We start from the raw sequence: 14,292 nt of genomic DNA, 5'->3' as shown, positions 1-14,292 counted from the left end.
ATTTTGTTTATAACATCCATTAAATATATCGCTTTTCTACGAGTACTACAGACTGATGGGCGTATGAGCCTCGTTCTTGGAAAACTGTGCTTAATACGTATGCGTACAGTGTTAAAACTGTTCTTAATACATGTGCGTACAGTGTTAAACTGTTCTTAATACATGTGCGTACAGTGTTAAAACTGTTCTTAATACATGTGCGTACAGTGTAAAACCTGTGCTTAATACGTACAGTGTTAAAACTGTTCTTAATACATGTGCGTACAGTGTAAAACCTGTGCATAATACACATGCGTACAGTGTTAAAACTGTTCTTAATACATGTGCGTACAGTGTAAAACCTGTGCTTAATACATATGCGTACAGTGTTAAAACTGTTCTTAATACATGTGCGTACAGTGTTAAACCTGTGCTTAATACATATGCGTACAGTGTTAAAACTGTTCTTAATACATGTGCGTACAGTGTTAAACCTGTGCTTAATACATATGCGTACAGTGTTAAAACTGTTCTTAATACATGTGCGTACAGTGTTAAAACTGTTCTTAATACATATGCGTACAGTGTTAAAACTGTTCTTAATACATATGCGTACAGTGTTAAAACTTTTCTTAATACATATGCGTACAGTGTTAAAACTGTTCTTAATACATATGCGTACAGTGTTAAAACTGTTCTTAATAAATGTGCGTACAGTGTAAAACCTGTGCTTAATACGTATGCGTACAGTGTTAAAACTGTGCTTAATACATGTGCGTACAGTATAAAAACTGTGCTTAATACGTACAGTGTTAAAACTGTGCTTAATACATATGCGTACAGTGTAAAACCTGTGCTTAATACATATGCGTACAGTGTTGAAACTGTGCTTAATACATGTGCGTACAGTGTAAAAACTGTGCTTAATACGTATGCGTACAGTGTTAAAACTGTCCTTAATACATGTGCGTACAGTGTAAAAACTGTGCTTAATACATATGCGTACAGAGTTAAAACTGTCCTTAATACATGTGCGTACAGTGTTAAAACTGTGCTTAATACGTATGCGTAAAGTGTAAAAAACTGTCCTAAATACATATGCGTACAGTGTAAAAACTGTGCTTAATACGTATGCGTACAGTGTACAACTGTGCTTAATACATATGCGTACAGTGTAAAAACTGTGCTTAATACGTATGCGCAAAGTGGAAAAATCTGTCCTCAATACATATGCGTACAGTGTAAAACCTGTGCTTAATACATATGCTTACAGTGTAAAAACTGTGCTTAATACGTACGCGTAAAGTGTAAAAACCTGTCCTAAATACATATGCATACAGTGTAAAACCTGTGCTTAATACATATGCGTACAGTGTTAAAACTGTGCCTAATACATGTTCGTACAGTGTAAAAACTGTGCTTAAAACGCATGCGTTAAGTGTAAAAAACTGTCCTAAATACATATGCGTACAGTGTTAAAAACGTGCTTAATACATGTGCGTACAGTAGAAAAACTGTGCTTAATACATATGCGTACAGTGTAAAAGTGTGCTTAATACATATGCGTACAGTGTAAAAGCTGAACTTAATATGTATGCGTTAAGTGTAAAAACTGTCCTAAATACATATGCGTACAGTGTAAAAAATATGCTTAAAACGTGTGCTTACAGTGTAAAAATTGTGCTTCATACATCTGCATCTGTTGTCCTCAATTCATATGCGTACAGTGTAAAAATTGTACTTAAAACATCTGCATGTGTGTAAAATGTCCTTAATACATATGCGTGCAGTGTAAAATCTGTGCTCAATACACATGCTAACAGTGTAAAAACTGTGCTTAATAATGTGCACACAGTGTGATCTTAGAATAGCCTGTGCAGTCGGACACTTTACGCACATGTATTTCCAAGAATGAGGTTGCTGTATATCGAGACTAATGATCTGCTCTACCAGAAAAATAATTGCGAGTATTTTAAACAACAGCAATAGTTCTTATATGGCCGAATTTATTTAAGATGTGTTTGTTCGTTTGTTATCAACGCAGCTCATTTATAAGTTCTGCATAAAGCGCTTCTGATGGACTCGTTTCATCCTGAACTCAAACAAATATGCGTCAGTTACCTGTAAGCGGGAGATAGGTATCGAACGGTAATAGCTATTTCGCGAAAGGCTTTATAACTTTCGGATATTTCGTGTCCTGCTAGGAGATTTGGGTCAAATGATGTTTATCAGCATATCAAACATGTGCAGAGACAGGCGGTTAAAGTTTACAAATACCTTCACATTATTAAATCGCAGCTATTCAACGAATATACCAAAACTGACACTGGTCTCTTTTCTATTTATATATCCATATATATTTAGTGGAAAATGTAGCATACATAGCAGTTACGCTGTACAAACGTCAGAGCATGGTAAAACCAACAATAACCTATTAGGACCTGCAAAACTATGGGTAATGTCTTGGCGGGAACGCAATGTGGGCGCCATGAGCGTGATACGGACACAACACTAGGATAGTGAGAACACGATCTTCAATACGACAACGCCACTCGCAGGATTAGTTCACTGTGTCTCTACATGGTCTTAAATATGACAATGCGGTCTCTACCATGTTCGAAGTGGCCCATGTTCCTTCTAGGTCCACATTATGTAAGTTTTACGCATTTGAAACACCGCTACATGACCTTCAAGATTCCACATCGTTAGAGAAAGTCGTGTCACGTCCTTTCATGGCGAGGGGGTGGGACCTTTAAAGGATATGCTCTGGGGTGGTGGAACTAATGGAATGGTAAAAACTGATACAATTAAATTTATTAATAGTGTATTCAACATTATTATATCTCATAAAACTAATGAAACAATGTTACACCGTCGAACGAGTAACTTAATTGAAGATATATTGCTTACAAATGACATTTAAAATAATCAAAAGTATGTGTTATCACTATTTTTAATTAAGTGAAAACATTACACATTTTATAAACAATATTAATAGTCTAGCAAAATATCACGTGTAATATCAATTAATAAACAGACATTATAAGCACAAGAAGTGTCAATTTATAAACATAACCCAAGTAGTTAATACATTTTAATAAACATGGCAAATATATACATGTGTGAAGCATAAAATTTTACTGAACCATCAATGCAATTACAGAGGCAAATTCACCAAATGTTTTAAGGAAATGCACATTGCATTACTAGAAAGTCCAATCTCAAGATAACGACATAAGCAAACATAGTCACTGGAGTATGAAAATGTAGTATGTGTGTTTTTTTTATAAAATCGCATTTATATAAGCCTCGCTCAGGGAAAACAGGGCTTTAATGCATGTGCTTAAAATATCGTCCCAGACTAGCCTGTGCAGGCTAATCATTTAAGACACTTTCCGCTTTTTTGGCATTTTTATTTTAATGGAAGTCTTCTCTAAAAAAATCCTGTCTAGGCGGAAATTGTCTTCCCTGATTAGCCTTTGCGGACTGCATAAGCTTATCTGGGACAACACTTTACGCACACCCTTTTCACAGAGCGAGGCTCATATAAAAGGCATTGATATTTAGCAGTTATTGCCGCTCTTGTCACATGTCAATATAGCCCGTGCTCCGTTTGCAATTAAAAGAGATTCCAGGTTCGACCATTTTCCCTGAAACAAATAAATCACGATTGATAGATACCGTACACAAAAAAGCTCACAATAAGATCTACATTAATATTTTGTAAACAAAAACAGTATTTATTTGTGGCCACAGCGAGAAAAGCAATCAATTAAATAAAAGGCATGTTGGCGCGATTTCAATAACCCTTTTTACCTATTTGAACTTGATTAATATACTGTATTGGTAATGTGTTCTATTAATGTATACTTATTTTCACACTACTCAGATATTTAAATAACAATAACTAGAAATGTGTCGATCATATGACACGGATGTCCCCCTGTAAAGGTTAAAAGACACGAACATTAGTATTGTGTGACAAACAATATGAAGCAATAAGTAGAGCACTTGTTAACACTTATGAAGAAGTCTTCAGATGATGATCATATGTGCCAGTTTATTTCCAAGTCCCATCACGTGTGGGGGGAGGGGTAGTTGAGGATGTGTAAGGGGTGTATGTATGATGGGTTAGTGTTTGAGTGTAGTGTTAGATTTTGGAGTGGATGGCTATGGATGAGTATGTTCGTTTGTTGCGGGGTCTTTGTTTGAAGGGTTGTGTGGATGTAATTACGTGTGTGGGTATCTGAAGGTGTGAATGGGTCGGAATGGTGCTGAAAACTGAAATGTTGCATTATGTGTCGCTCGTGATGTACATGTTATTACAAAGTAATTTTTTGACTCTATTTACCATTAAACGGCATTATTACCTGTAGTTCTTCCAGCGTAGCCTGTGCCTTGTCGGCAAGGCGTTCTGGATGTTTCCTCAAGGCGTTCTGTATGATGAGGAACGACTCAGAGTGAAGACTGATATCTTTGAACGTTGTATCCATGGTCTATTTATATACAAACAGAAAGGGAAGAACAGATGATCTGGGAAAAGCCGGGCTTAATGCATGTGCGTAAAGTGTCCTCCCAGATTAGCCATTGCAATCCGCACAAGCTAATCAGGGACGATACTTTCCGCCGAAACTAGATTTTTTTCTGAGAATAGACGTATTTTAAACAACAATAGAAATAAATGTGGAAAGTGACTAATATATTCTTGCATTTGGCATTGTCTCACAGCTGGGGCATCACTTTTAACGAAATACACCAAAGATAGTGCTTAATTCCATTTGTTCACAACACTTTTACGTAACACAGTTTGATTGGTGATGTTTTTAATACAATATCTTTTGCTAACCGTAATTTTAAGTTTATTTTTATTTGACACATGGACCAATTCGTGTATATTTTAACGTTTTACGTTGAAAAATATAGAAGAACTTCTTCGGATAATTGAATCGCGTTCTGAGAAAACTGGGCATAATGCATGTGCGTTAAGTGTCGTCCGCACAGGCTAAACAGGGACGACACTTTCCAACCTAAGAAGAGACTTTCTTTAAACAGAAAATATCACAAAAGCGGAAAGTGTCGTCCCTGATTAGCCACTCAGAACACGACACAATTGTGTGTCTACAAAAAGAAACAAAGACAGACGGACAGACGTCCATGGTGATTCCATAAAACTCATCTACCTACTAGCAGGGGGATGGGTATAGTTATGAAGTAAGATTAGAGTTAGATTTAATTTAGAGCCAACCCTTACCCTAACCCCGTCTACCTACTGGCGGGGGGGGGGGGTATAGTTATGAAGTAAGTTTAGAGTAAGATTTAATTTAGAGCTAAGTTAAACCCTAATCTTAACCCTGACCCTATCTACCTACTAGCGGGATGTGGTATAGTCATGAAGTAAGTTTAGATAGGGTTTAAGCCATGTATGCCTAGTGGACTCTACCATCCTTCTAAATTGGATCAATTAATTTCCAAAATTAGGGATGTGTAGTATATTTATTTCTATATTTAGAATATTTCTTACAGAAATTCCTTTAAGCAAACAGCGCATACCCTGATGAGACGCCGCATCATGCGGCGTCTCATCTGGGTCTACGCTATTTGCCAATGACTTTTTTTTTAGACGCTAGGCATAAATAGGTTAATTTACCTGAAACACGTTAAGGGAGCTATCTATGTATTGCACTAGGTTCGTCAAGTCCAATGTCATCTGCTGCAGGACGAGTATGGTGCTTTCTAGTTGTGCTGAAATCGAGTGTTTTACAATGTTAACTGTAAAATCACCGTCGGCATGACATTTCGTGTGTTGTTTTTTACTTTTTCATGGACACGCAAATTCGTGGATTTCTGATTTTGGTAAATATAGGCAATGGTTATTTGTCGATGTGTTTGTTTTAAATTTGTGGATCGGTCAACCTACAAAATCAACGAAATTTACTGTCCCACGAATAATAATGATCGTACACTGTATTATTAAGCACATGGTACACATTGGTTTTTGTGAAAAAAATAAATAGCGATGGTTTGGACTCTCATTTGGTTCTCCATTTACATTAGATACTAGCATGCTATTTGATGCACAGTCCACAGGTAGATTCGACCGAAGAAATAATTCCTTTAATACCAATTGTACAAAACATCAAAAGTAAAATCACTTATATACGTCGGCATGATTTTCGCGCACACGTTTATTCGTGGATTCCTGATTTGGGGAAAAAGGAGAGGAATATGCGTCGGTCATTTAACGGTGTTGATCGGTCAACCGAGGAAATCAACGAAAATTTAATTATCACGAATTCTATTTATTTTACAGTTCCAATTATGTCGGAAACCGAAAAGAGATTCATAATTTATCGCAACACCATTATATTTGTTGTATTTTATGTAGTTTTTAGCACAGATGAAATTATTAAATGTGTTCCATTCAGAATGTTATACAGTTTAACAGTAAGATGTTTTTTTCTGTTTTGCTGATGTAGGTGAAGAAGCCTTTACAATCACCCTTTTTAGACTGAAGTCCTTGGATTTCCTGTGCCAAAAAGGATGTTCTACCCGCTGCCGCAGCGTTCTGTTCTCGTAATCTGTGGGCATCAGTCCGCCTGGTTTGTGCACGTGCTCGCAAAGCACGAGCAGTCTGTCTGCAGTCATCAGCGTCTTCGAAGTTTTTGCCCGCAATGATGCCTCCGGCCGCTGTCAGGCCAAGACTTACACCGCCTGAAATTACATATGAGTCGTGTGCTAGGGAAACGGGGATTAATGCATGTGCGTAAAGGGTCGTCCCAGATAAGCCTGTGCATTCCGCAAATGCTAATCATGGACGCCATTTTCCGCCTAAACTGGATTTTATCTAAGAAGCGACTTCCTTTAAACGAAAAATACCATAAAGAGAAAATGTCGTCCTTGATTAGCCTGTGAAACGACACTTAACGCACATGAGTTAATCCCACATTTCTCAGAACGCTACTCATGTAATACATAGCAATTCAGCTATAGAATGAAACCACCTATAATTACATAAAAAGTAATACCTTAATATATCAAACTGTTTCTAGCGTTTAATGTAACTTCGAAACACTTGCATAATTTATCCATAAAAAATCACAACGTAAAAACAGAGTATATGTTTAGGTTTTCATTTCAGGTTTGCATATCGGGTTTACGTTTCAGGTTTGCATTTCAGGTTTGTATCGCAGGTCTAATTTTCAGGTTAGTAATTAGGCGCTTCTCCTTAACAAGTGATTCATAAAACAAATATCAATTAAATGTATACAACGATACATCAAGACCGCTTGCAATACACAGGTACCTGTAAATGGCGCGAGCCCGATTCCAACGACTGAGGCCACCACTCCCCAGACGCCTTTTTTCTTCTTCCGGCGTCTCGCACTGTCGATCGCTTCGGCCCTGTTTTCCAGCGTCCCCGCGTCATTGTCCATACTGACAATGTCCGCCTCAAACGACGCGATCTGGGAATTTATTCCCTGAATTTCCGCCTCTATGTTTTTCAGCGTTAGCTGGTCCGTAGCGATGGTAGTTTCATGCATTTGTTTACGTCTTCGGCAAGATTCGATGTTTGAGTGAACATTTGATTGCAGAGAAAGTGACGCATCGCGAACAGCCTTCATTTTAACAGTAATGCCGTCTAAAGATAATAGCATGCCTTGAACATTTACATCTCCCGCACTATTCGCTGCCAAAATGAGCTCCTTCTGAACAAGAATGGCGCCTCCTTCGTTTCTCATGGTAGACTCGTAATTGATAAAACATTCTCGCCCTTTCGATACCATCTGATCCATTTTAGTTTTGATATCCGGGTCGAGAATAAGCAAGGACGACAATGTCGTTAAACTTAATCTCATCGTTGACAACTCCTGTAAAACGTGTCATGCATAACCAAATGATAAATACAATACAAAACAACGTGGGACTTTCGAATGGAACTTTAAGTAATATCACAACAGTATGTGTTTATTTCTTATCCAATGTATGTTGTAGTAATTTAAAACGTCATTTTCTTTACATGTATAATAATTTAAAAGTATGCTTTAAGTTCATGCATTTATTTCCGGTTTAAAGCGTAAGCATATTTTAAGGCGTCTTTTTCAAAATAATATCATTATTTTGAGATCTATAGTATACATGCAAAAATACTTATAAAGGCAATACTGCATATAAAAAGCGTACGAATCGCCATATGTTGATATGTAAAATGTGATTAACAAGAGCTTTGTGACAAAGAAAACAGTTGTCGTAGTCCCGTACTGGATTAATGTTATCAGAGCCCCGTACTGAGTTAAAGTTATGAGTCCCGTGCTTGATTAATTTTATCGGAGTCCAGTACTGGGTTAATGTTGTTGGAGTCCCGCACTAAGTAAATATTGTCGTAGTCTCTTACTGGGTTAATGTTGTCGGAGTCCCGCACTGGGTTAATGTTATCGGAGTCCCGTACTGGGTTAATGTTATCGGAGTCCCGTACTGGGTTAATGTTATCGGAGTCCCGTACTGGGTTAATGTTATCGGAGTCCCGTACTGAGTTCATGTTATCGGAGTCCAGTACTGGGTTAATGTTATCGGAGTCCCGTACTGAGTTAATGTTATCGGAGTTCCGTACTGGTTTAATGTTATCGGAGTACAGTACTGGGTTAATGTTATCAGAGTCCCGTACTGGATTAATGTTATCGGAGTTCGGTACTGAGTTCATATTATCGGAGTCCCTTACTGGTTTTCTGTTATCGGAGTCCAGTACTGGGTTAATGTTATCGGAGTCCCGTACTGGGTTAATGTTAGCGGAGCCCCGTACTGGGTTAATGTTATCGGAGCCCCGTACCTGGATAATGTTGTCGGAGTCCCATACTGGGTGAATGTTATCGGAGCCCCGTACTGAGTAAATGTTTTCGTAGTACCGTATAGGGCTAATGTTATCGGAGTCCCGTACTGGGTTAAAGTTGTTGGAGTCCCGTACTGGGTTAATGTTGTTGGAGACCCGTACTAAGTAAATGCTGTCGTAGTCTCTTACTGGGTCTATGTTATCGGAGTCCCGCATTGGGTTAATGTTATCGGAGTCACGTACTGAGTTAATGTTATCAGAGCCCCGTACTGGGTAAATGTTATCAGAGCCCCGTACTGGGTTAGTGTTATCAGAGCCCCGTACTGGGTCAAAGTTATCGGAGTCACGTACTGGGTTAATGTTGTCGTTGTCCCGCACTGGGTTAATGTTGTCGGAGTCCCGTACAGGGTTAATATTATCAGAACCCCGTACTGGGTAAAAGTTATCGGAGTCCCGTTCTGGGTTAATGTTATCGGAGTCACGTACTGGGTTAATTTTATCGGAGTCCCGTACTGGGTTAATGTTGTTGGAGTCCCGTACTGGGTTAATGTTGTCGTAGTCTCTTACTGGGTTTATGTTGTCGGAGTCCCGCATAGGGATAATGTTATCGGAGTCACGTACTCGGTAAATGTTGTCGTAGTCCCGTAACGGGTTAATGTTGTCGGAATCCCGTTCAGGGTAAATGTTATCGGAGTCACGTACTGTGTTAATGTTGTCGTAGTCCCATACTGTGTTAATGTTGTTGGAGTCCCGTAATGGGTTAATGTTATCGGAGTCCCGTAATGGGTTAATGTTATCGGTGTCCCTTGCTGGGTTAATGTTATCGGTGTCGCGTGCTGGGTTAATGTTGTCGGAGTCCCGTGCTGGGTTAATATTATCGGAGTCCTGTAATGGGTAAATGTAATCGGAGTCCCGTAATGGGTTAATATTATCGGCGTCCCGTAATGGGTTAATGTTATCGGAGTCCCGTAATGGGTTAATGTTATCGGAGTCCGTCACTGGGTTTATGTTGTCAGAGTCGCATACTGTTGTTGGAGTAAGAAGAGTATCTAGATATATTAATTAACCCAGCTTAAGTACTTACTAGTTATGTCCGTATGCAGATTTTAGTTTTACATTATTTTTTGTAAAGATTGCAAAACAAAATTTTCGTCTGCCGAAAATACTCTTATGACCCTATTCCACTACGAAAACAAGCCCACGATTCGCTACGATTTATCACATTTATCGAATCGGAAAGACTCGTGACAGTCTACGATTCAGTTACGACGCTGGTACGATATAGCTACGACGAATCGTGGGGTTCGCTTGCGAATAGGGTCGCGACTTCACTACGATGTGTAAGAATCTACTGCGACTGTACTACGAACGATGCAGATCGGTCACGACTAAGCTAGGACCTCACCGAACGCACCCATGAATTAGGCGCCAATATCTATTGATATTGATCATTCTTTACAAAGTGCTAACGTGCTAATAAACCATATTGGTCTCTATACACATACCAAGTTTCATCAATCAAGCTTAAGCACTTTGTGTCGCATTAACAATATTTTAGTTTTTACTTACTTCTGTAACCACAGAAACCACAATTCATGTCTCACAAAAAACTAAAATAACGTACATATTATCCATATATGGCCTTCTATACATACTGAGTTTCATAAACGTATCTTAATTACTTTTTGTTTATCGCAGCATACGGTGTTTATTTTTAAGTAGACAGACGAACGGACGGACACATAGACAAGGATGAAATATCGTGTATATTCCAAATATTTCCATAATAATCCTCATACAAAGATTCTTCTACCTAGCATAAGTATTAATAAAGTTTTCGCAGGATCCATATTTTATTTTTCACGTATTTCTGTAACCATACCAGGCACATTTTTTGACGAGAAAACTAAAATAACGTAATTTTCCCGATATAGCATTCTAACCACATACTGAGTTTCATCTACCTAGCTTTTTGTAATTACTTTTCGAGTTACCGAACGAATGGACAAAACTTAAATAATATGCATTTTCTCTATAAGTCCCTCGCACCCAGCTTAAATACGTGTTAAGTTGACGCAGGATTTAGTTTCGGACGAACACACGCTCAGACGGTTGGACTGACACACGGACGGACCTATAGGCGGTTAACCTATAGTCCCCTCCGGTTGCACCGTTAAGTGACTAATAAAAGTAAATTACTCACCAAAGACATCGTGTAGCCTATAGATAACGTAACTGCAAAAGTAACAAAATACGTTCAGTACGATACTGTTATCGTTATCAACCCATTTATGCCTAGTGGACTCTCCCATCCTTCTTAATTGGATCAAATTATTTCCAAAATCAGGGATGTCTGGTATATTTATTTCTATTTTTAGAAAAAAAACCCAGAAATTTATTAAAGCAAACAGCGCAGACCCTGATGAGATGCCGCATCATGCGGCGTCTCATCTGGGTTTACGCTGTTTGCCAAGGCCTTTTTTCTAGATGCTAGGCATAAAAGGGTTAACATGTATCGTAAGAAAGGAAGATATCAAGTAATAATTGTTGGAGTTATTATTGTCCATGTACATTTATATTTGCGAACATTCATGTGACACAAGTGCATACAACAGAAAACTAGGTTTGTACCTAGAGATTAGTTGAGTTCCGAATCAGGTCTATTACAAAAAGATAGTGCATGCCACATATATATATATATATATATATATATACAATATTTTATTGTAATGTGTCCCAAATAATAATGGTGTTTGTTAGTTGTGTGCAAAATAAAAACAGACAAGAGCTAATTCTGTTGGTTAAATCCAAATGCTTCAAGTGTATCCGTGCATGACAGCGATATTTTTTCAAATTCTAAATATAAACAGAATTTATTTTCTAAAAATATGTTCATTTTGATAGACACGCCCTGTTTTTTGAAATTGTTAAATCTTAATATTTAATTGGTTTATGTATTCACATAATCTGCAATGAATGCTTTTTAGGAAAATACAATCATATTATTCATACATATACACAGTGGGATTAAGTTCGGCTATACCAAGAATAAGGAAAATAATTAAAAGAATGCAAATAATATCTATCGATGATAAACATATACAAAAACTTGTTAATATAACAAAACAAGAGTAGGTAAGGTGCACACAAATAAATAAATGATCTATTTTCACTTCAACGTTGCAAAAATAGATAAATGTCGATACCTAACGGATAAGTTTAAATGACGATGTTGACATATTTTTTTCGAAATTCCACAAGGTATTAAATGAAAACTGCTCTGTGAAAAGGGGGCTTAATGCATGTGCGTAAACTGTCGTCTAAGATAAGCCTGTGCAGTCCGCACAGTCTAATAAGAGACGACACTTTCCGCCGAAACTAGAATTTTGATAAGAAGAGACTTTCTTTAAATGCAAAAATACAATTAAAGTGGAAAGTGTCGTCCTTGATTAGCCTGTGCGGACTGCACATGCTAATCTGGGACGGCACTTTACGCACATGCATTAAACCCCCTTTTCTCAGAGCGCGACTCAAACTTTATGCTGGACCACGGATCTCTATATACTTGTCAAATACATAGAAAATGACATTCAGATTCAATCACAACAGTAGTGCACACTTTACACGTATGATCAATTACGTTAATATTATTAAATCTTCCTTTTTCTGTTACTGATGAGAACACATTCGACTTCGTAATCTACTCTATGCAATCCTATGATTTTCATTATCTACACAAATTAAGTAGGTTTCACAAATAAATTATTGTTTAATTGTATTATAATTTTAAGCTTACTTTGATACTCTTAATATTCAAACCAAGTTTGAATGTAAATATAACGGACTCTTTGTTTTAGCAAATGAATGTAATCGATTTCGTGATACTGGTACAAATCACAAATTGCTATAAATTTTGATGCAATTATCATCCGTAGATAATATATTAACCCATTTATGCCTAACGTCAAGAAAAAAGGCCTTGGCAAACAGCGTAGACCCAGATAAGACGCCGCATGATGCGGCGTCTCTTCAGGGTTTGCGCTGTTTGCTTAAAGACATTTCTGTGAGTAATATTCTCAATTAAGAAATAAATATACTTGACATCCCTAATTTTGGAAATAAATTGATCCAATTTAGAAGGATGGGAGAGTCCACTAGGCATACATGGGTTAAACACTTTAGTATTAAAGTATGATCTCGTGATTTTACACCAATAATTGAGCACAAATTTATCTAAATGACAGGCGATTGGAAGCGAACAAGTTAAGCTAGCACAGCAGCATTTGATGTTTGGAGACGAACCCAAAGTATTTGCTTACAAATTTTTAAGTGCTATTTATCAACCTCGGGCATATCACAAATTGATCAGAATTCGCAGCCATACGTGTGTTACCAGTTAGCCTGTGTTACCAGTGAGCTTGTGTTACCAGTGAGCTTGTGTTACCAGTGAGCTTGTGTTACCAGTGAGCCTGTGTTACCAGTTAGCCTGTTTTACCAGTGAGCCTGTGTTACCAATGAACCTGTGTTACCAGTGAACCTGTGTTACCAGTGAGCCTGTGTTACCAGTGAACCTGTGTTACCAGTGAGCCTGTGTTACCAGTGAGCCTGTGTTACCAGTGAGCCTGTTTTACCAGTCAGCCTGTGTTACCAGTGAGCCTGTGTTACCAGTGAACCTGTGTTACCAGTGAGCCTGTGTTACCACTGAGCCTGTGTAACCAGTGAGCCTGTGTTACCAGTGAGCCTGTGTTACCAGTGAGCCTGTGTTACCAGTGAGCCTGTGTTACCAGTGAGCATGTGTAATAAGTGAGCCTGTGTTGCCAGTGAGCCTGTGTTATCAGTAAGCCTGTGTTACCAGTGAGCCTGTGTTACCAGAGTGCCTGTGTAACCAGTCTGTTACCAGTGAGTCTGTGTTACCTGTGAGCCTGTATTACCAGTGAGCCTGTGTTACCAGTGAGCCTGTGTTACCAGTGAGCCTGTGTTACTAGTGAGCATGTGTTACCAGTGACCCTGTTTTACCAGTGAGCCTGTGTTACCAGTGACCCTGTATTACCAGTGAGCTTGTGTTACCAGTGACCCTGTGTTACCAGTGAGCCTGTGTTACCAGTGAGCCTGTGTTACCAGTGAGCCTGTGTAACCAGTGAGCCTGTGTTACCAGTGAGCCTGTGTTACCAGTGAGCCTGTGTTACCAGTGAGCCTGTGTAACCAGTGAGCCTGTGTTACCAGTGAGCCTGTGTTACCAGTGAGCCTGTGTTACCAGTGAGACTCTGTCACCAGTGAACCTGTTTTACCAATGAACCTGTGTTACCAGTGAACCTGTGTTACCAGTAAGCCTGTGTTACCAGTGAGCCTGTGTTACCAGTGAGCCTGTGTTACCAGTGAGCATGTGTAATAAGTGAGCCTGTGCTATCAGTGAGCCTGTGTTATCAGTGAGACTGTGTTACCAGTTAGCCTGTGTTACCAGAGTGCCTGTGTTACCAGTCTGTTACCAG

General features: G+C 38.5%; 1 protein-coding gene across 19 annotated transcripts in view; it reads right to left on the bottom strand.

The window, feature by feature from the left end:
• The window catches only part of LOC127859074 (uncharacterized), a 61,749-nt gene that overhangs the window by 35,393 nt on the left and 12,064 nt on the right, over window positions 1-14,292 (bottom strand). For 6 of the 19 annotated variants that reach the window (XR_008039268.1, XR_008039267.1, XR_008039266.1 and 3 more), the window contains exons 2-3: window positions 11,007-11,038; window positions 7,283-7,847 (exon numbers count right to left, since the gene is read on the bottom strand). Coding sequence is in view for 13 of the 19 variants with exons in the window: in XM_052396497.1 (XP_052252457.1) it covers window positions 7,283-7,847; window positions 11,007-11,038 (597 nt within the window). In the remaining 6 variants the exon portion in view is untranslated. Of the gene's footprint in view, window positions 1-2,309; window positions 3,630-4,349; window positions 4,476-5,626; window positions 5,722-6,477; window positions 6,691-7,282; window positions 7,848-11,006; window positions 11,039-14,292 lie in introns of those variants that run through there. The other 13 variants (XM_052396486.1, XM_052396484.1, XM_052396494.1 and 10 more) reach the window with 7 other exon arrangements.

This window comes from Dreissena polymorpha, chromosome 14, assembly GCF_020536995.1.
Source record: "Dreissena polymorpha isolate Duluth1 chromosome 14, UMN_Dpol_1.0, whole genome shotgun sequence".
Taxonomy (NCBI): Eukaryota; Metazoa; Mollusca; class Bivalvia; order Myida; family Dreissenidae; genus Dreissena; species Dreissena polymorpha.
This window is presented reverse-complemented; position numbering and strand designations above follow the sequence as displayed.